This window comes from Puma concolor, chromosome D2 (assembly GCF_028749965.1).
Source record: "Puma concolor isolate L17-30 chromosome D2, mPumCon1.1.hap2, whole genome shotgun sequence".
NCBI classification, from domain to species: Eukaryota; Metazoa; Chordata; class Mammalia; order Carnivora; family Felidae; genus Puma; species Puma concolor.
The window spans coordinates 56,915,877-56,937,224 of NC_141677.1; the positions used below are offsets into that span (position 1 = coordinate 56,915,877).

The 21,348-nt window shown below is 44.5% G+C and overlaps 1 protein-coding gene and 1 long non-coding RNA gene across 4 annotated transcripts in view; one reads left to right on the top strand and one right to left on the bottom strand.

Moving 5' to 3' along the window:
• The window catches only part of PIK3AP1 (phosphoinositide-3-kinase adaptor protein 1), a 117,736-nt gene extending 97,844 nt beyond the window's left edge, over positions 1 to 19,892 (bottom strand). The window contains exons 1-2 of one of the 3 annotated variants that reach the window (XM_086680509.1): positions 19,735 to 19,892; positions 10,983 to 11,399 (exon numbers count right to left, since the gene is read on the bottom strand). In XM_086680509.1, coding sequence (XP_086536635.1) covers positions 10,983 to 11,399; positions 19,735 to 19,747 — 430 coding nt within the window. In that variant the 5' untranslated portion in view covers positions 19,748 to 19,892. Of the gene's footprint in view, positions 1 to 4,905; positions 5,193 to 10,982; positions 11,400 to 19,734 lie in introns of those variants that run through there. The other 2 variants (XM_086680510.1, XM_086680512.1) reach the window with 2 other exon arrangements.
• Positions 19,335 to 21,348, top strand: part of LOC147576097 (uncharacterized) — a 91,562-nt gene continuing 89,548 nt past the window's right edge. The window contains exon 1 of the long non-coding RNA XR_015241761.1: positions 19,335 to 19,489. This is a non-coding gene — a long non-coding RNA (uncharacterized LOC147576097). The remainder of the gene's footprint in view (positions 19,490 to 21,348) is intronic.

Sequence of the window (21,348 nt, forward strand, 5' to 3'; positions counted from 1 at the left end):
TCACAATCACAGTCAGAGACCCCTGGCTACAAACCAAGGCTTTGAGAAATGATAGTCAGAAAGTTCTAGAAAATGAAAGGGGGAATTTGTTTCAGAACAAATAACAACAGGTGGACTCTGTATGGAATGCTAAATGCCATATCCTGCAACAGAAATGTTTCCCTACATTTTACATGCTCGAAAAAAATGAGTCAATAGCTAACATTAATATTCTTCTATATGCTAGCATTGATGGGTATCTTAATGCAAGCCTTAGCTACAACTATAGCCTCAAACATTAGCTGTACATGTAAAAGGAAACTTATTTAGTCCAAATTTAAAATTAGAGCACTTTCATTTCATCATCAGCCCCCCATCCGTTTCCTGTGTTATCAGATGTTAGAGAGAGAGCCAGCAGTCTGTTTGTGAACCTGGCAATTCGGCAGACAAAATATGCATGTTCAGCCAGCATTCTTCTCAATAAGAACCTGATATGAGTCTAGCCTTGTAAGAGTGATAGGGAAGATACATACATGCAGAAGGCATAAGCCCAGAAGAAAAAGTACCAAAGAATTTCCAAAATGACTAAGTCAATTCTAGAGGTCGCTTTTGAACTCTCCAGATGTCTTCACTTTAATGATCTCCTTTAAACAGGACACACCCAATTTAGTCTCTGCTGCAAAAAGACTCCCCACACCCCCCACTCATGGAACAAACAATTCTCATTGTTAGTTTCTATAATAGCATACTGATTCTTTCGTGGGACAGGATGTCATACCTGGTACGTTTTTAAGTATGGACACAGTGAAAAAGACATACTCCATCATCCTGTCTTGCTTTGAATCAACTCAAAGTTTCTCTTTAGATGCATCCTGACTACATGACACAAGACAAATCTGCTCCACGGAAATGGTTGACAATCCAAATGACCCCAGCAGCACAGACCGCTAGGAAGGATACTCTCGAGAGGGGTATCTTTCTCTCTAACTGGGGCATTCGAAATGGGCCCAAGAGTAAGGAAAATGGACAACAATCCGCGGACGCACCTACACAGCCAGTCATCCATCCACCCACCATCTATTAGGCACCTGCCACACATAAAACAGCGTTAGTGGAGACCAGTATTTTCTTTAAAAACATAAACACAGTGAAAATGAAATAGCCTCCAAGGGTTTTTTCCCCACAGAAAAGGCAATTTTATCAGTTTTTGATTTTGCTTACTGTTAAGTGTCTTGGAAAACCTTCAACCACTGTTTGTCTAAATTTTACTAAAATTGCTAAATTAGGAAGTCTTCTGCTCAAAAGTCCATATGACAAGCCTACTGTGGTTTCAGTAATTTCTCCAAAGTGTAAAGAGTCATTTACAGCATAAATCATCCTATTTCATTGGCCGTCTCAGACACACTCTCAGTCATGTGAATGGCAGTGGAAACTAAATCGAAAAGCTGTCAAAACACCCTGTAATAATAGGGAAATTAACAAACCCATTTTGTCATGCATATTTGCCCTCATTTCCCCTGTCCCATTATCTTCCTATAGACTCACATTCATAAATTTGCACATAGACCATAATAAACAGTACATGTAAAATGTTAGATACACACATTCTTTCATTCCCACGCATATAATGGCATCATGTTATATTCTCCTAAGACTGAACTTGGGGTACTGTCCACGAACAGAAAGCTATCATTATGTCATTTAAGGTTCTGTTTAAAATTCTGTTGTGAAGGAGAACTTGTTAGCTGAAATAAAACACTATCTTGTAATGGGGTTTTGAAAACTATCAGCAACGCAACGTAAGCCGTGTAAAACCACACACAGTAAAACCACATACAATTTCACAGCCGTAAAAGTCTCAGATGCCAACGTGTACTCCTCCCAGCTTTTTAAAAAGGACAAGAACAGATGCAGAATGACCTGCCCAAGGTGGCAAAAGAAGTCAGTATCAGAGTCTGTGAAATATACACTCATATTCTCTCACTTCTTGCCATCAAAGTTGTAGTATTCTAAGACATCAATCCAAATTTGATTTGACAAAAGTTAAAATATGACTCAATGAAAGTAGCAGGCATTAGCCCATACAGGGTGAGTGAAGATGCAAACATCACAGAAATAACACAGACCAATACCATAACACTCCCCCTAATCCAGAAGATCAACCCAATGAAGCTGAGAAAACGGGCAAGGAGTTTATATAAAGGAATTTAACCTGAAGTCCAACCTGTTTGGATTAGCTGGGTACAAGTCCAACTCCTTCCTCTAGATCCATAAAATCCCCATGACTCCATCATTTTTCTCTTTTAAAATGCCTAACTGAAAGTAAAACATGAACATGGTAGAAAAATGGAAACATGGGAGAAATGTCTGAGAAAAAACCCTCCATCCACCCAAAAGCAACTACTATCAAAAATTTCTTAGACAGATACCATATGTTTTCACTCTTATGTGGATCCTGAGAAACTTAACAGGAACCCATGGGGGAGAGGAAGGAAAAAAAAAGAGAGAGAGAGAGAGAGAGAGGGGGGTTAGAGTGGGAGACAGCCAAAGCATAAGAGACTCTTAAAAAATGAGAACAAACTGAGGGCTGATGGGGGGTGGGAGGGTGGGGAGGGTGGGTGATGGGTATTGAAGAGGGCATCTTTTGGGATGAGCACTGGGTGTTGTATGGAAACCAATTTGACAATAAATTTCATATATTGAAAAAAAATTTTCTTGGGGCGCCTGGGTGGCTCAGTTGGTTAAGCGTCCAACTTCGGCTCAGGTCATGATTTTGCAGTTTGTGAGTTCAAGCCCCGCATCGGGTTCTGTGCTGACAGCTTGAGCCTGCTTCAGATTCTGTCTCCCTTTCTTTCTGCCCCTCCCCTGCTCACACTCTGTCTCTGTTTCTCTCAAAAATAAATAAACACTAAAAAAAAAATTTTCTCATGTATCCTTCCAGGAAAAAAAGCTCTCTATGCATATATGGGTATAAATATAACTTTTGCTTGTAGATATATATATATGCAAGCACCCTGATTTGATTGTCTTCACAGAGGCTGCCACAAGCTCATTCTCACTAGTCCAGATGATAAACTGGTCATTTCAAGGACAGAAATCCTGTTGTTAATCAAACCTAATGTTGTCTTAATGACACTGAACTTCTGGAACCTGGGAATGCAGCTAAATAGCTAACACAATGTAGAAATGGAAGAAAGGAAATAAAAAGATAAAGAGGTGTTGTATACCGACCAGCACCTGGCAGATAGATGCCCATTCAGTACTTTCTGAATGACTGACCAAATATATGAACGAATGTTGAAACCAGGATAGGCATGTTGTTGATACATACGACATTCAACACATTAAAATATTAACTGTCAGGGCCCTAAATCTCCAAAACATAAGCACCCTTCTTGATCTATACGATCCAATATCGTAGCCACTAGCTACAGGTAGCTATTGAACATTTGCAATGTGTTCTCTAAGTGTAAAATATGCACCAGATTTCAAAGACTTAGTACTTTAAAAAACTATAAAATATCTCATTGATAATATTTATATTGATTATATGTCGAAATGACAATATTTTAGATATATTGGCTTAAGTAAACCATATTATTAAATTAAGTCACCTGTTTCCTTTTATTTATTTCTTTTCTGCCGCTACAAGTAAACCTTAAATGTTACGTGTGGCTCACATGACACATTTCTTGGATAGCACTGCTCTAAAACATAGGCACCATTACAACAGTGACTAGGTCCATCCTTCCCTGCTTTATCCCAGCACAGGACTTTGGAAATAGTAGATGCCCAATAAATACGTACCAGGTGAAAAGCTGTTTGTGGTATGTAGATAAGGCCATGAGTAGGCCTTGGACTACATGGCAGGAAACCCTTGCTCTCATCCTAGTTTTATGGACAAGCAGCTGTGTGACCTTGGGCAAGTCACTGAATCTGCTGAGGCCTTGTTTTGCTCATCTTTAAAAAGGACATGATAACAATGTCTTCCTTATAGGAAAATTGCATGGGCCAAATGAAATAATATCTACCAAAATGGGTAAAAGAGATGTCAGGTCCCTCCTAAGTTCTAGTATTCTCTACTACCAACAGTCCCAGGAGAAGCAAGATGCAAAAAACACGGAAAGAACAGGTTAAGAAACTAATGGATGAAATTCCTGTATCTAGCATTTCCATTCTGGCACATGACAGAAAATCGAGACAAAGACAAGTGCAAACAAGATTCTCCCAGGAATGGAAACTTGAACATACATCACTCCCTCTTCACTGCATCTCACCAACCAACCACGGCTGACAAAGGGACTTGCAGATACGTTCCTCAAGAGGCCACAGAAAGGCTCATGAACTGGGAGGAGACAGCCATCTCTGGGTGGCTGACGAAGCAGCAGGGGTGGCCAATTGCCCTATGCCACATGGGGCTCACAGCTCTGTGGGAAAATTCATAACCCTGGGAGGGGGGGTGCCTCACAGGCCTCAGGGGGAAAGTTCCATGGGCCCAAAAATCTATTAGTCCTCACTAATTGCTTCAGGCGTAGCTAGGGGCATGAACTTACCTTTTTCTACAAGGCAGTCAGGGTACCTGGCAAGGGAAATCCAAAGGGCCCTGGGACAGGCTGTGGCTTGTTAGTGAACACCAGGATGGACTTCAGCTATCCCAGCCGGGGATCTTCTTCCCCAAATCAAAGATTATTGTAAAAAGGGAAGACTGTATTGAAGAAAGCATCCTTTTGCAGGAGGCATTTAAGGAGCCTTCAGGAGCCAACTGCAGAGTGGTTAACCCACAGCAGAGAAAGAGCAGTCCAACCACCCACAGCCTTGAGGCAGAAGAACAGCAGAACAAAAATAGTCCATTTCAAGAGGCCAAAGGTCAGTTCTCCCCTCGGCCTCTGCAAGGAACCACAGAAACCCCAGAAGTAAATGACTTACCATCGGTAAGGCCACCGCACTGAGGAAAGCAAGGAGGGTGCGGTGACTTCCCCTTAGCTACAAGGGTCTGACTCTCCTCCCTTCTCTAAGGGCTGCTCCCTGTGACGCGGAAGCGAGTCTCGCCTTGGCCAAGCTCTGAGCTCCTGAGACGTGTGCCCCGTGACTTGCCTCGAAACAACCCACAAGGCCGGAGCCGCTGACTTCTCCTCTAACCAGAGCACTAACAGGGCACCAGGCATGGAGCAGAGCCTCCAGAACATGGCTGTGCAACAGAACCAACGGCAAGGCTTGTTGAAATTCACATTCTAACCCCCCTGAGATTCTGGTTGGGCAGCTCTGGGGTGGGGGCCCACGCACGTGCACTTTAAACACAGCGGAGGGTCAATGCCAATACCCAGTCTCACTTGTGAACGTGTGGTCTAGCGAACTCGGGGAAGCTTCACTGTCCCTGATTCTTCCACAAGCTTTCTTCATCCCTCTTGTCTCCACGTGGAAAAGAAGGGCGGTGAGAGCAGACTTGGGGGAAAGCAAGGCAAAGTGGAGAGCCTGAAGGTTCTAGAGCCTGAAGGCCCTCAGTTCCAAAGAGAGCTGTTCTTGGTCTTTACGCAAGTCAGTTAACCTCTCTGAACCTCAGTTTTCTTATCTGAGGAATGGAAATAAAACCATCCACCCACTCTGGGTCAGGGGGTTGGTGCACATAAAGTGTCCGCTGTATTACACTTCATAACAGTCACAGAAGCATTCGTGTTATTATTAGCTCTTTCAGTAAGGGGAAGGAACAGTGCATGGCAGCTCTCCATGAGTATCTCTGCAAGAGAAACTGCACATGAAAATAACTGACTTAATGAGGCATAAAGGGAAAGAAAAAAATTAAACTATAACAACAACAAAAAACTGTAATAAGAGGAGCCATGGATTCAGGTCACAGGGAGACGCACGGAGCAGGCATGTCGTCCCATCTCTGGGAACTCGACAGAGAGGAGACTGGGGACATCGGTAAGAGACTTACGAAGATTTGGGTACAAGGCTGTAGGAAGATATATTGCAACATTATTTATAAAAAGGGAAAATTGGCAATAACCTACAGGCATTAAAAAAATTTTTTTAAACATTATGATGAACATATGTTACTTCATTTCAGAAAAAAAAAGTTCCTTTTTCATTTTAGGAGGAGATTTTGGCATCCGCTTGAAGAGCTGAAAGCATTTTTAAATATCCAATTGTTTTTCCTCTAAACTCCAGTATAATATTCAGATTAGAACATTCATATCAACAAAGAAAGGCCAGAGGTGGGCATCTAAATTTTCACCGTGGAAACAAAAGGCAAAATACATTATAATTTTGGGTACCATCAAAACTTCTAAAGTACGAACAACATGAGGACGGATGGGGAGAGGCGAAAAGAAAACAATGCATATAAAGAAGCAGATAAGGTCTCTGGTGGAACACTGGATAATATTAGAAGAATTAGGTTTAGTGCTTCCCTTCCCTCTACATGCACACACATACACGCATGCAACGATGAGGATTGTGGAAATAAAACTCAGTATCACCTATCAAGCCCTTTCCCACGCAGACCAACAATCTATTTTTATATTCCAGTGAGGTCTGCAGCAAAGAATAAAGCTCCAGTTAAAAGAGGAAATAATTTCTGTACTGTACCTACGTTTTCTCACTTCCTTATTTTAAAATAATTGCCCAATAAATCAAAAAACAAAATCCAGAACAACAGTCCAGTGTTCTATGCACTGGGTATGTATCACTGCAGACATTTTGGAACTACACAAAATCAGCTCAAGTGTTCTGAGTCATTTGCCATCTTCCTGGAAGACTTATAATGATATATTACAGCACTGGGGGCTGGAACAAACCTTCCAACCATGTGGTCCAACCCCATCATTTTACAGATGTAGATCTTGGGAAACAAACTGGCTGCTCCAACACACCAAAGGCTCTAATTAAAACATCTGCTCAATTTTAAGGTGGCTGAAAAATTTGAAGAGAGGGGTGGGAAAAAAAATAAAACCTCCAAAACACTTTTTTAGTGGAATAGTAATGATGATCAGCAGGCCTATTAAATGAAGAAGCGGTAAGGATTGTGATGGAAGTGTACCCCCACTCCAATGTCAGGACCACTTATATCTGGAAAACTGAAATTAAAAGTTGCCAGAGCTCACACATCACATCTGTGAGTACGGGCAGAGGAAGAGAACTCCAGAGCTCTGCCCTGAAGTCTATTGGCCTAAGCACCGAACACTGACCTAATTTTATACTTAAACTGACAGGTATCAGGAGTCGTCCTCATGTGATGGTGCTTCTATTTACAGAAAAGTGAAGATTTGAGAAAATAGCCTGTGCACAATGGAGGGACATGACCACTGACCTGGCAAAGGAAGCAGGGCTTGGACCCTTGCTCACATACTCAGCGGACCCTAGACCAGCGCAGCATCACTTGGGCACTTGTTAGAAATGCAGAATGGTGGGCCCCACCCAGACCTCCGGAGTCAGGATGTGCATACTGATGAGATCCCCAGGTCCTCCCACACATGTTAAAGTTTGAGAACTGCTTATTTAGATAACGTGTTGGCAAAAGAAGTGTGACTACCTATAACCCCATTTAATCTAAGTTTCTAGAATAATTACCTTATTACCAATTCTACTCTCTAAAGCTTTTGATCTTTAAGCCTTACTTTAAATTCTAAATGGTCTAAATTTTAGCCTAAATTTCAAATGGTCTCAGCGGATATCTTAGCAAGTAGTCATGTTTTTTTTCAAAAGGCACACATGCTGGGAGCTTTACCATTTTTAAGGATTATATTTTAAGGATTATAAATTAAGGTCTTTTCTTCCTGCTGTTTTCTGCTGAGGTCATAGTAGGAACATGACCAGTATTTCTTCAGGAGGAAGTTAGAAACCTTGGGGAGACCTGGTGAGGAGGAAGACTGGATTCAGAACAGAAATGTGTTCCTGGTGAAAAAGAGGAATTTCATGTAAGGGAATTTTATGGCCAAGAGGCTGTGAAGGTCACATGGTCCAACCACGGTTCCAAAGCTGAATCCCTTTAGGCCACATCTGCAGTCTCCACTCACATACTTCCAGTGATGTGGAACTCACCACCTCCAAAGTCAATCCATTCCATCTTTGCACAATCTAATTGTTAGAAAGGTTTCCTGAAATTTCTCTCCCTATAGCCTTCAACAGCCCTATAATCAGTAACCCCATAATTATGGTCCCTACCATCAATTTAATCCCATTATCAATTTTCCATTACAGTTCCCACCGGGATTTTTCTTTCTTACACATTTCATATATTTATTTCTATGAGAGTAGAGTATGTGTAGTAGAGGGGTGTATGAAAATTTTATTTTTTGCTTTTATGTTGAGGCACCTTAGGAAAACCTCATGTGTACAAGAGAAGTATTAAAATAAATTATTTTGGGGTGTCTGGGTGGCTCATTCAGTTAAGTGTCCAACTCTCAATTTCAGCTCAGATCATGGTCTCACGGTTTGTGAGATCAAGCCCTATGTTGGTATTGATGCTGACAGCACAGAGTCTGCCTGGGATTCTCTCTCTCCCTCTCTCTCTGCCCCTCACCCACTCGCACATGCATGCGTTCTCTGTCTCAAAAATAAAGAAACATTTAAAATAAAATAAATGATCACAAGTTATAGAGAATATAACTAAGGACATAATTATATAAGAAACCTAGCTTGGGGTAGTACTGTTCTTCAACATTGTTTTAACTGGAAGCTTCCCGAGAGTCAAAGCAGGTATGAAATGGGATAAGAAGGTGAATGCTTCAAAATGTTTGAGACTTTTGCCTGGGTGGCTCAGTCAGTTAAGCGTCCAACTTCAGCTCAAGTTGTGATCTCCCAGTTTGCAAGTCCAAGCCCCATGTCAGGCTCTGAGCTGTCAGCACAGGAGCCTGCTTCAGATACTGTGTCTCCCTCTCTCTCTCTCTCTCTGTCCTTCTCCCACTCACCTCTGCCTGTATATCTCCCTCTCTCTGTCTTAAAAATAAACATTAAAAAAAAAATGTTTGAGACTCTCTGGCCTTGGGGAGTCCTAGATTATTAACCCTGGAAAGTATAGATCAAGTCTAATTCTGCCACTTCTCTGCCGCTTATGGAGAAGAAAACTGAAATCCAAAGAGGGTAAGTGATTTGCCCAATACTGGGCATCCAGTTAGCAGCAGAGCCAGGCAATAGGGTGTCCCTACCCCTCTTCATTGTCCTGTTTGGCATATGGCCAGACTCTGAGTCTTGAGTCTGTTACAGAAGTTTTCCCAGCATAAAAATCAGAGCACCACATTACTGGGCCAAGCAAAAGGCTAAGCGTACCTGAAAAGCAAACCCAAGCCATCCTACACACAAAGGATACCTCAAATCCCAAAGTTCACAAGGTCTAACACCAGATCAAAAAGTTATACTGGAGCCATAAGCCATCCTACTTCTTTCTCTTTCCCAGAATTCCACTTGTCCCTCCATATCCATTGATTCTGAACCACAGAGTTGCCACTAAGAAGCTGATTTTAATCTCCCATTAAAATAATCTCTTTCTGATGACAGGTTAGTTGTTCTCAGAACAGAAACACCCCTGTGAAACACGTCATTTGTCCTGAAACACTTAAAGCTAAAGTTTCATAGCATACTGAACCAGAGTCATTAGTAAAAAGTAAATGATTATAGGCAATCAATTTCAGGCACTACACATTGGATGCATTCAAACAATGTTAAAACAATCCTTTTTATCATGTAGTTTTTAAAATAACACCACTGGAATTTTTATTTATTTATTTATTTTTAAGTTGTTTCTTTATTGAGGGAGAGAGAGAGAGAGAGAGAGAGGGAATGAAAGTAGGGGAGGGGCAGAGAGAGAGGGAGAAAGAGAATCCCAAGCAGGCTCCACACTAGCAGATGCAGGACCCAAGCCCACGAAGCCCATGAGATCATGAGCTGAAACCGAGAGCCAGACGCCCAACCGACTGAGCCATCCGGGCGCCCCCACCACTGGAATATTTTAAAGAACCATCTGTTAGATCACGCAGCATGAGATGCCAGTGCAGTGCCAATACATCCATGGAGCTCTGAATGACTGGCCTGCCCACGAGATCATAATGGAGCACTGCACTGACCTAAGCACATCCACAGAAACAACCATTTGTGTTTCAGTTCTTTGTTAAGTGTAGGCAGATCAAAAATCCCTCAAAGGGATGACCTGCAATCATGCAAGATTGAATTATGTGCTTTTTCTATCATTGTGTCCTTCTGAAGTCAAGAAAAGCAAACCCTAGAAGAATTAGTTATCCTGGCCCCAGGCATTTCAGGTGAGACATCTTTCATATTAACACTAGTCGTATTACAAATTAGCCAGGATCCCACGATGCTGAAAGATCTAGTCCTATTTATTGGTTTAGAGCTAGCAGCTTAGTCCTAGATAAAAAGTATCTAGGAAGCTATATTAGCTTTTTAAGGTCACTGAGTATTAGTGAATTCTTGATTCAGTTCATCGAATGAGATGGGGTGGATGAGCCAAATTAATGCCCAAGTCATAGCAGGGATAACTGAGCATAGTTAAATCAGCCCATAATTTTCCAGGCTTCTTGGCTGGCCTCAGGTATAAGAGATCTCAAGTGGCAAGAGAACAGAGATAAACACAAAGCCCACTCATAGCCCTCAGTGGGGCAAAAATAGAAAACAAAAGAGGAAGAAGAGCTGTGACAGGCCTCCATCCCAGAGCACATCTTCCGTTACTGTTAATCGGAGTGTATGTCACACTTCCTGGGGCCACTGAAATCATTAGCCCCGGCAGAGAGGATCGGAATTGTCCCACCTTAAAAGGAGAAACAGGGCAAAAGACAGAAGCTAGGCTAGCGGGAAACTGAGAAGGATATTTCTCTATAAACACGTTATCCGAAATAGCACATTTTCAACAAAAATCTTAAGGTCAGTGACAATAAAATGGAAGTGGCTTACAAGCAGGAAGTCTGTGTCATCTGAAATGTCTGGTGGTGGGGGGGCCTGGACTGGTCATTGTTTTAGGGCTTGCTTATCTTTACTTGAGAAGACACCCTTACCTTCCGAAATGGCCTTCTTCACGGCCGCCACGTAGGTCTCGGGCTCGTCCTCGCAGGTGAGCTCCTGCCAGTGCGCCCAGTCTGGAAAGTAGTCCAGGAACTCCTCGCTGTCCTGCACTCCACAGAGCAGGCGCACCACACGGTTGGGGGGATGGAGGGCTCTCTGCAGCAGGGGCAGCAGGGCCGGCCGGCAGAAGCACTGCACCAGCTCCGCGGACAGCAGCACCACGATGCAGCGCGAGCTGAGGAAGAAGTTCAGGTCCTTGGCCGAGAAGGAGGCCTCGGGGCTCAGCCTGTAAGTCAGCGTCTTCTGGCTACGGACCTGCCGACTGGACAGAAAGAGGTCCTGGAGGTACTGGCACCATTCCTCGGCATCTGGGCCGTAGACGATGAGGATGTCACAACTTCCAACCGCCCCTGAGCAAGAACAAGGCAAAGAAGCACGTTGACATACCTGCTCCTTTAGGGCTCCCATCACTTGCGACATAAACCACCCAGACCGGGGTCCTGGCACCCACAATCTTTCATAGTCTGCCCCTGGCATACCTGTCAAGCCTCTTTCCCTACTTAGAGCCTGTGTTCCAGCCCCGTCTCTGCCCAAATATACCATGCCTTTTCAGATCTTTACATAAGCCGTCACTTCTGATGCGTGCCCTTCCATCCACAGCCGATGCAGTATAAGATGGTGACGAGGAGGGGGAGGACGACAGCAACAGCAAGCTCTTTGTACAGAGCTTACTAGGTTCCAGATGCTCTTCTAGCACACTGCCCAGCAAACTCATTTAATTATCACAGCAACCTTGTAAGGTAGGTAATACCATTAGCCCCATTTTACAGATAAGAAAACTGAGGTGTGGCAGGTTACCTAATTTACCCAAGGTCCACAGCAGCAGAGTCAGAACTTGAATTCAGACAGTTTGGCAGAAGAACCTGGCTCCTTCCTAAATGCAGTGGTTATAAGCACAGGTATACAATCAGGTGGCCACAGTTACCATCCTGGCCCTGTGAATTATTAGCTGTGCAACTTTGGGCAGGTTGCTTAAATATTCTAAACCTCAGTTTATTCATCAGTAAATGGAAATACAATGGCAATACTTGTCAGTGTTTTGTGAGAATTAAATTAGATATTTCATATAAAGTGTGAAGCATAGTGCTTAGCATGTGGTAAACCCCCAATAATGGGTACCTGGTGTCATCATCCTCACAATAATAGAAACCGTTAGGGGCGCCTGGGTGGCGCAGTCGGTTAAGCGTCCGACTTCAGCCAGGTCACGATCTCGCGGTCCGTGAGTTCGAGCCCCGCGTCAGGCTCTGGGCTGATGGCTCAGAGCCTGGAGCCTGTTTCCGATTCTGTGTCTCCCTTTCTCTCTGCCCCTCCCCCGTTCATGCTCTGTCTCTCTCTGTCCCAAAAAAAATAAATAAATGTTGAAAAAAAAATTAAAAAAAAAAATAGAAACCGTTAATGTAAACAGCAACCGTGGATGAATTAATGCTTTGATCAACATAAAACCATTCGTAAAGTGTCGCTCACCATACCTGTTTGTGACATAGGCTTCCTTCTTCTTCTCATAAAGCATAAATGCCAGAAACAGAGCCCAAAGCCTCAGAGAAGCAGGGAGTTAAAAAAAGCTTCTGGGAATCGCTTAGCTCCAACTCCTCATTTACAGATAAAAGAAACATTTCATCTGAGAAGATGAAGGGACTTGCTTCAATTCAAACTGAGCCTATTAGTCACAAAGCCAGGACTGAACCTCAGGTTGTCCCCTGGTCCCCTGTCCAGTCCTCTCATCTGTCCACCTGCTACCTCCCATCAGGGATTCTGTCAAGAATTTTAGGAGTCTTAAAGCATATCTTCCAACTACCCAAAGTTCAAAGAAGCTTGTCTCTTCACATAGCTGTTACTACTGTTGAGAAGCCTCATCGCCCACTAACTCAACAAACTGGTCTCTGAGTTGGAAGGGGTGAGCACAGAAGAATCTCTAAGCATCCTCAATACAATATGATACAAAACAATACAACAGGGATCCTTCCTCCCACTCAGTGAAGGCTCAAGTCTGGTGAAGCTTGGGAATCATCTCAGTTGGGGATTGTCACAATTAAACTACCCCCGGGCCACATTTCACTGAGTGGTTCCCGGCAGAAAGGCCAGAGGAGGGACTGGGGCAAGACCTGAGGCTGTAAACGCTGAAAACATCACAGGACGACTCCCCTTTCCCATCCCATGAACACCATATTCAGAGTAAAAACAATGCCATCTAATACTAACCCAACACTGTTCTCATTTCCCCCAGGATAATGCTACCAAAATTTTTAAAGTAACAAATCAAAAAAAGTTTGTAGTTTCTTTTTGGAGCGTCTGCTTTTCTGGAGCCCTAATCCATTGCTAACCTAAAACCCAACAGACTCGCAATAGGAGCACATTGATCAGTCAAGGAGTACTTTTGAAGGGGAGGTGTGCAAATTTGAAAAGAAGTCAGTTTAGAAGGCAACATGGAAAAAAAAGGGGGGGGTGCAGTCAGCAATTCTGACGCCACCACGGACCTTTATGGCTCTACAGAAGACTCAGTTCTGAGCATCGTCTATTTCCCCAACTGTGAATAAAACCGTCCATCTTAGGCATGCTTCCACTGGTCCCAAAGCTCAAGAAGATTAAACACAAAATTTTAATGTATAGAAGGCAGGGTGACAGCCTTCCATAAAATGAAATCTTTGCTGATTGATCTTTTTTTTTTTTTTTTTCCTGTGTAACATAGTTCTTTGTACCTCAATGGAGAAATAATTTCAGGACTATGGAAGGGATAATACTGGCAAAGCGCCAGAACTATGGAGCTCACCCTGAGAAAAGTAGATTTAAGGCATCATAATACTTTTACCTTCTTTCCGCCCCTCTTTTCTACATGATTGATTTCTCCTCTGAGGTAAATGTTCTTCTAAATGTAGGGGTGCCTGGGTGGCTCAGTTGGTTGAGCATCTGACTTCAGCCCAGGTAATGATCTCACGGTTCGTGAGTTTGAGCCCTGCGTTGGGCTCTGTGCTGACAGCTCAGAGCCTGGAGCCTGCTTCAGATTCTGTGTCTCCCTCTCTCTCCGCCCCTCCCCAGCTCATGCTCTGTCTGTCTTTCTTGCTCAAAAATAAACATTAAAAAATACATTAAAAAAAAAAGTGCAAAAGTAAAAAGCAGTAGCCACTAATACCCCCCCACCCATGCAGACAAATACACTAGCAAATATCATGTCAACAATTTTTACAAATGGGCTAGAAGGAGAATAAGATCTCAGACAGGGCTGGCTGTGGTCTCATACATTAGCGATGAAGCCACTGGTGATGTTTCCAATAGATGGTAAGGAAATAAGCAAGAGAGAAGAGAACTTCTGAGAACATAATAAGTACTCTTTCGATGGCAACTCAGCTCTTGGAGTGCTGACTGACTTAGCAGGAAAGCAGCCCTTCTTATAATCCCTTGACCCCGTGCCCATGAGCAATGTACGCCACTTCTATGAGGAGACAGCGATCCAAAGCAAACCAACAATTTCAAATGACAAGTTCTGGGGTCACTGAGGGAGCGAGTATACTTTAGACCCTGGATCCTGCCTCACCGTCACCTGCTCCTCTGTTAACAGCACAACGCAGTATCTACTGGGCATTAATAGACCTCTAGTCATTAAGGAAAGTGTAAATATTAATAATCAGGGAAACTGGGTGAGGAGTATATAAGAACTCTACTATCTTCACAGTTTTTCAATAAATCCAAAACTTTTAAAATAAAGATTTTTAAATACAAATTAAATTTAAAAAGTACTTAAGGGGTTAAGCTCTTCTATAAGGAAAACATACAGAAAATACCTCATCCCTGGGATTCTGGTGTTACATTTGGCAACCCCCCCACCCCCACCCTGCACGCGCGTGCACGCACACACACACACACACACACACACACACACTCCTCTGAGCAAAAGTACTTGAAAAGGAAGTGGTTAGTGTTTCAGACTCATTAATATCACAGCCTACTTGGTCACCCACTTATGGTGTGACTTGAGACGGGTATACGAAGTCTAAGCAAATTTTGCCTCAACGTAAATGAGGACAATGAAATCTATCGCCTTCTTAAATTTTGCTCTGCTACAGAAACTGAAGCTGGGGAAATTCTAAAAAAGTTCCAAAGTGGAAGTTAAAGTTCCTCCACAATGTGCTAAGTAACAACACAGGACCAAACGCTTCATCAGCAACTCTCTCTTGTATGGGGAACAGCCTTTTCTTCAAGGATAATTCCCTTCCTGTAACCGTAGATCACTTCCTCACATGTGCCAAATCAATTCTTTCAGTTTTGTTTGTTTATTATGAGAAATTAAATACATGGTCCAACAGGAGTCCATAAATCCTAAACAGGGGTGCCTGGGTGGCTCAGTCGGTTAAGCGTCCGACTCCTGGTTTTGGCTCAGGTCATGATCTTGTGGTTTTGTGGGTTTGCACGCCACGGTGGGCTCTGCACTGACAGCGCAAAGTCTGCTTGGGATTCTCTCTCTCTCTCTCTCTCTCTCTCTCTCTCTCTCTGTCTCTCTCCCTTTCTCTCTCTCTGTCTCTCTGCCCCTCCCCCCACTTGCACTGTTGCTGTCTGTCTCAAAATAAATAAACTTTAAGAAGATTTTTTTTTAAAAAGCAAAAGAAATACAGTGACTGAAAGAGAGGTTCCTTAGAAAGATTCAGAATCCACCTGAGAAAAGAACAGGGAGGAAGTGCCAGGGAGCTTTTCAAATTACCAGTCCAGACCATTTTAGTCTATAGGTGATTCTGGCTCCCTGTTCATCTGTCTTAATAAGCACCATACTGAAGAGGGATGTGAACTAGGAAGGTGACTAGGATAAGGAGGGATCTAGATAATGATTCATGTGAGGAGCTTCCAGACTCTAAAGGTTTCAAGTTCAGAGACTTGACAGGAATATTAAGGGACCTCAAGAATCAGATGAGAATTAAGATCACAAAAAATTAAAGGTACCTTCAAACCCTCTTATCTTCTAAGTCTAGAGGTAGTAGAAAAGTCTGGAGATGAGAGAAACCTCAGAGAAAAAGAGCAGGAAAAGGTATGCAAGCTTTCTTCAAATATCTGGAGGCTGGCACATGGAGGAAAGGAATCTGGTCTTCACTCAGCCACAGACTTGGTCACTTTGGAAAGTCACTTATGACCTCTGTGTCTCCTCTCTCTCATGTGTAAATGCAAGAGATGCCATCAGGAGCATAGAGATATTCCAGGGTAGGCTCATTCCATTTTATTTTATCTTGCTTCTCAAGCTCTTTCAAAACCAGGGAGCCAAGATTCTCCTTGATTTCAGCAAGCAAAGATGTCTTTCAAAAAATAAAATCCTGGGGCACCTGGGTGGCTCAGTCGGTTAAGCGTCTGACTTCGGCTCAGGTCATGGTCTCACGGTTCGAGATTTCCAGCCCCACGTTGAGCTCTGTACTGACAGCTCAGAACCTGGAGCCTACTTCAGATTCTGTGTCTCCCTTTCTCTCTGTCCCTCCCCTGCTCCCTCTCTCTCTCTCAAACATTAAAAAAAAATGTATTAAAAAAATTATAAAATAAAATAAAATACTAATGCTTACCCTTTAGTAGAAGGAAATTTTTTTTTCAATATATGAAATTTATTGTCAAACTGGTTTCCGTACAACACCCAGTGCTCATCCCAAAAGGTGCCCTCCTCAATACCCATCACCCACCCTCTCCTCCCTCCCACCCCCCATCAACCAAGTAGAAGGAAATTTTAAAAGACCACACAATTCAGCCTTCAAAAGGAATGTCATGCTGAGACATGCTACAACTTGGATGAACCTTGAAAACATTACGTTATATGAAAGAAAACACAAAAGATGACATACTATATGATCCCATTCATACAGAAGTCCTGAGCATGGAAATCTATAGAGACAGAAGATAAAACATAGGGCTGGGCAGGAGGAGGGAGTGGGAGGGTGATAGCTAAAGCATACAGAGTTTCTTTCTCCCTTTTTTAAAATTTCTATTTCATAATCTGTACCTCCTTCACTCATTTCTCAAAATGAGTTTCTTTTTGAGGTGATGAAAATGTTCTAAAATTGACCATGGTGATGCTTGCACAGATCTGTATAGATACTAAAAAAACCACTGAACTGTATACTTTTTGTTTTGTTTTTAAAAAAATTTTTTTTTCCACGTTTTTATTTATTTTGGGGACAGAGAGAGACAGAGCATGAACGGGGGAGGGGCAGAGAGAGAGGGAGACACAGAATCGGAAACAGGCTCCAGGCTCCGAGCCACCAGCCCGGAGCCCGACGCGGGGCTCGAACTCACGGACCGCGAGATCGTGACCTGGCTGAAGTCGGACGCTTAACCGACTGCGCCACCCAGGCGCCCCTGTTTGTTTTGTTTTTAACTGGATACTTTAAATGGGAAAATTGTATGGTATGTGAATTATATCTGAATAAAACTGTTTAAAATAAAAAGGAGGAGGAGGAGGAGGGGAAGAAGAGACGGAAAGGGAGGAAGAGGACAAGAAGCAGAAGACCATATGGAAGAGTGCCCTAGATGACTCCAGACCCTATAGTAGTTTGGCAAGAGGTAGTCGGTCTCACTACCACCATGGACCCTTGTACCTCCAGACCTCAGAGAGCCCCAGGGACCCACCCCGGAGGCCCAACTCCTACTTACAGAACCTAAAGTGGGTCTCACCACAGAGTGTGCTGACAGCAAGAGAGTCTGAAGCCCTAACCATCACAGATGTCTGCAGAAGCCACTACAGAGCCCATAAATAGCCCCAGGTTTGGCCACTGGGTTACAGTCCCCATCTTCTAGCCCCTTTGGCCATGCCCAACTGGAATCATACACATAGGACACTGGAAGAAGATTTGCTCTGTCTCCTCTGTCCAAAGGTTCTCTCACTTTGCTGCTTCTTGGACTTAACAGCCTAGGGCCTGTTCTCAGCCACAGCAGGAGGTGGGAGTTTCACTGACCTCATCTCCTACTTCTCCCCAATCACCCACCTATTCCACCACTTGCTCTCTGTTCCTTAAATACACCATATACCGCCATCTATTGTTCCTCTGAATGGAGCACTCTTCCCCCACATGACCCCTCCTTTCAGATCTTTGCTCAAATGTCCCTTTCTCCATAAGGCCTAACCTGGCTACCTCATTTAAAATTATAAACCCAACAGTAGAGGGTAGAGTACCCCCTCTACTGTTTTCCCACTGCTCTTAATCATATCATGTGCTTTCCTTATTAAGCACATTGCCTGCCTTTCCCCAGCATTCCATAAGCTCCATGGGAAAATGACTTATGCCAATTTTGAGTATTGAATATACACCTGACACCTAGAAAGTGCCTAGAAACCATAGGCATGCAACAAATATGAGCTGAATGAATGAATTTCCTCTAGATAACTGCTTCAGCTTTCCTATGTAACTGTGGACTATGACCTCACTATTACCACAATACAGCTTCTTCTAACCTCCAGAGCCCCAGTTGAGAGCCAGAAGGCTAAAAGCTAACTGCTTTCCCATTCCCTTTAAAGAATGAGCTTATATTACCAATCTAATAAAACTGTTACCATTGGCCTTCTCTCCTGCTTCCAAAACACCATCAATTAGAAGGCTGAACCTCAGGGGATATGGGGAGAGCTGGCCCTTCATTCAAGCATCTGCCCACATCCTTCAAGAACAGTGTCTTCTCCTGCTGACTAGATTTTAGTTTTCAAGGGGCGTTTACATCCTGTTTATACATGTTATCTCTACTAAAACATGACAAAGTGGTCTAAGACAATACAAGTAAACCTATTTGCCAACACGGCAACTCTAGTCTTCTCATTTAGTAATTCCCTGTTAACTTACTGATTTCCTGTGCAAGACTGTAAACTCCCTGAGAGCAGAGACTCGGCTGTCCTGGTCACCACCGAGAACACACTTAGGGGCACAATAACCATTACAGTGCATAGTAAGTGCTCCTTAGTCATCTTTATTCTTTTTTTTTTTTTAGTCATCTTTATTCTTATCATCACTATGTGGTTGGTCCTGGATATCAGAGACTAGCATTGACAAGTGTATACACCCATGAATGACAGAAGAACCCAAAACTAATGGAAAATGACTCCTGCCACCTTTCGATGGGTAGATTACCCAGTGGCCTCCACTCTTCCCCATTCCCCAAAGTTCTGCAAAGACACAAGAAAAGTAAAGCCAAAAGAATGTTGTTTCTAGTTTCTAGATTCCTATCAAAATTCCAGATGAAAAACAAAAGCCTAGGAAGGGCAAGTGGCCCAAGCCACCTTCAATCACACAGCGCCCACCAGGGACAGCCTGAGCGCCCCCTATTGGTCCGGTGCGGCCCTCAGAGAAGCATTTCCCAGGCGCAGACAACGCGGCTTGTTTCTACTGGACGCCGGTTCACACAACTGCCAAGAGCCGGGGAAACGACCCTCAGAAGCAACTAGAGCCAGTGACGGCGGGAGAAACGGAGACTTAGAAGACGGGAGACAGGAGAGGTGCAGATGGGGACTGAAGAGAATCGCGCGACAGGCCGGGAAGGGGGATGTGGGAAAGCCAGGACGCGAGGTTTGCGCCGGGGAAGCGGGAAAGAGCAGAAAGCACGCGGGAAAGAGCAGGAAGCACACAGTCCCGCACCGACGTAGCAGAGCCGGGAGCCGGGTGGCGCTCGGACAGCTGTGGGGGGGCGAGACGGCCAGCCAGCGGGGAGGCTCGGGAGAAGGGCCCGGGCCTGCCTACGCACCTGAGGCTGCCATGGCGCGGGCGCAGCTCACCTGCCCCGCTCGCTGCGTGCGCGGGGCCGGGCCGGGCGGCGTCCCGGGGCGCGGGGCGGCAGGGGCGCCGGCTCGGCGCAGCACCAGCCGCCGCTCTGGAGCTTCCTCCACACGGGCTGGGAGGGCCGGTCGCGGGGGCGTGTCCACAGGGCCCGCCCCGCCTGCGGGGCACGGCCCGCGCGGCACCTGCACCCGCGGCCGTTGGGGAGGGGAAGTGAGAACCCCCACCCCACACTGGCCGGGCCGCGGGCCTGCTACCCGCGCGGCCCTCGCTGCTGTGTCCCCAGGAGGTAGGGGGCGTCGCGCCACGTGCGCCCCACTCGCGGCGAAACCAGCCCGCCGGCCACCAAAGGGCAGCCCCAGCTGAAGAGAGTGTTGGGGGAACCGGGGGGGGGGGGGGGGGGGGGGGGAGAGGGGAAGGTTGACCTGCCTCAGTGACCTTGGGCGGGGGTGTATCTCAGCACAGCTGGCCAAGCCATCTCCCCATCCCCTGGGGCTTTCTCCCTGAGCTGCTACCAGGGCAGGAAAGGGGAGGGCGCAGGAAGGGGAAGAAGCACCTTCCCTGGCACCTGGCCCTGGGCGCTTGGCGTTGCCCTTGATTACCCTTCAGTGACTTTTCTGTAATTCCTTGGACCTGGTCTCCTGATGGCACATAAGCATTCATGATTATCTCCTATGGTAAATGCATGATACAGTTACTGCCTTTCATGGCTTTGAGATGGCACCTATGGCTCTGTTAATGTCTGAGCTGAAGAAACAAGCCAAAGGCCTTGAGTGGATGCCCACAGGGAGTCAATGCTCCCCGAGGTTCCAGCAGGCCTGAGTCCAGAGCTAGAGCTCTCCATTCACCCCTGCACTCACTTGCTGCTCTTTGCTCTCCTCCCTTTGCCTGCTTCTATAATTGATCTGAACCCTTGGAGTTCTGTGCCCTTGGAGTCCTCAAAAATGCAGAGTCTAGAAGACAGATCCAGAGAGCGGAGACGAAGGAAAGATAGGACTCAAGTATAGGTGGAAATAAATGAAATGGATTTAGGAATGGAAATAGGGCTGAGGCCTATAATTATAATTTTTTACTGCTGCCATAACAAATTACCACAAACTTAGTGGCTTAAAATAACACAAATTTATTATCTTCCTGCTCTGGATTTCAGCAGTCCAACAGAAGTCCCGCTGGGCTAAAATCAAGGTTATCAGCAGGGCTGGGTTCCTTTCTAGAGGCTCTAGAAGAGATCCATTTCTTTGCCTTTTTCGACTTCCAGAGTCTACCCACATTCCTTGGCTCATGGCTCCCTTCCTCTATCCTCAGAACCAGAAACATAACCTCTCTTTGAGCCAACTTAGAATATCACATCTCTCTCTGACTCTCTGACCTCCTCCCTTTTCCACTTTAAGGACATTGATCCCACCCAGATAATCCAGGAAAATCTCGCTTTTTTAAGAGACACTTAAAATACCTTAATATTTTCTTAATATTAATTAAGAAATTCTTAATACTAATTACTCAGCCTACCATAGGCCTGAAATTCTGAAAGAGGAAATGAGCTCCAAACCTGCTAAGCCTCACAACCTGTTCCCCATGTTCA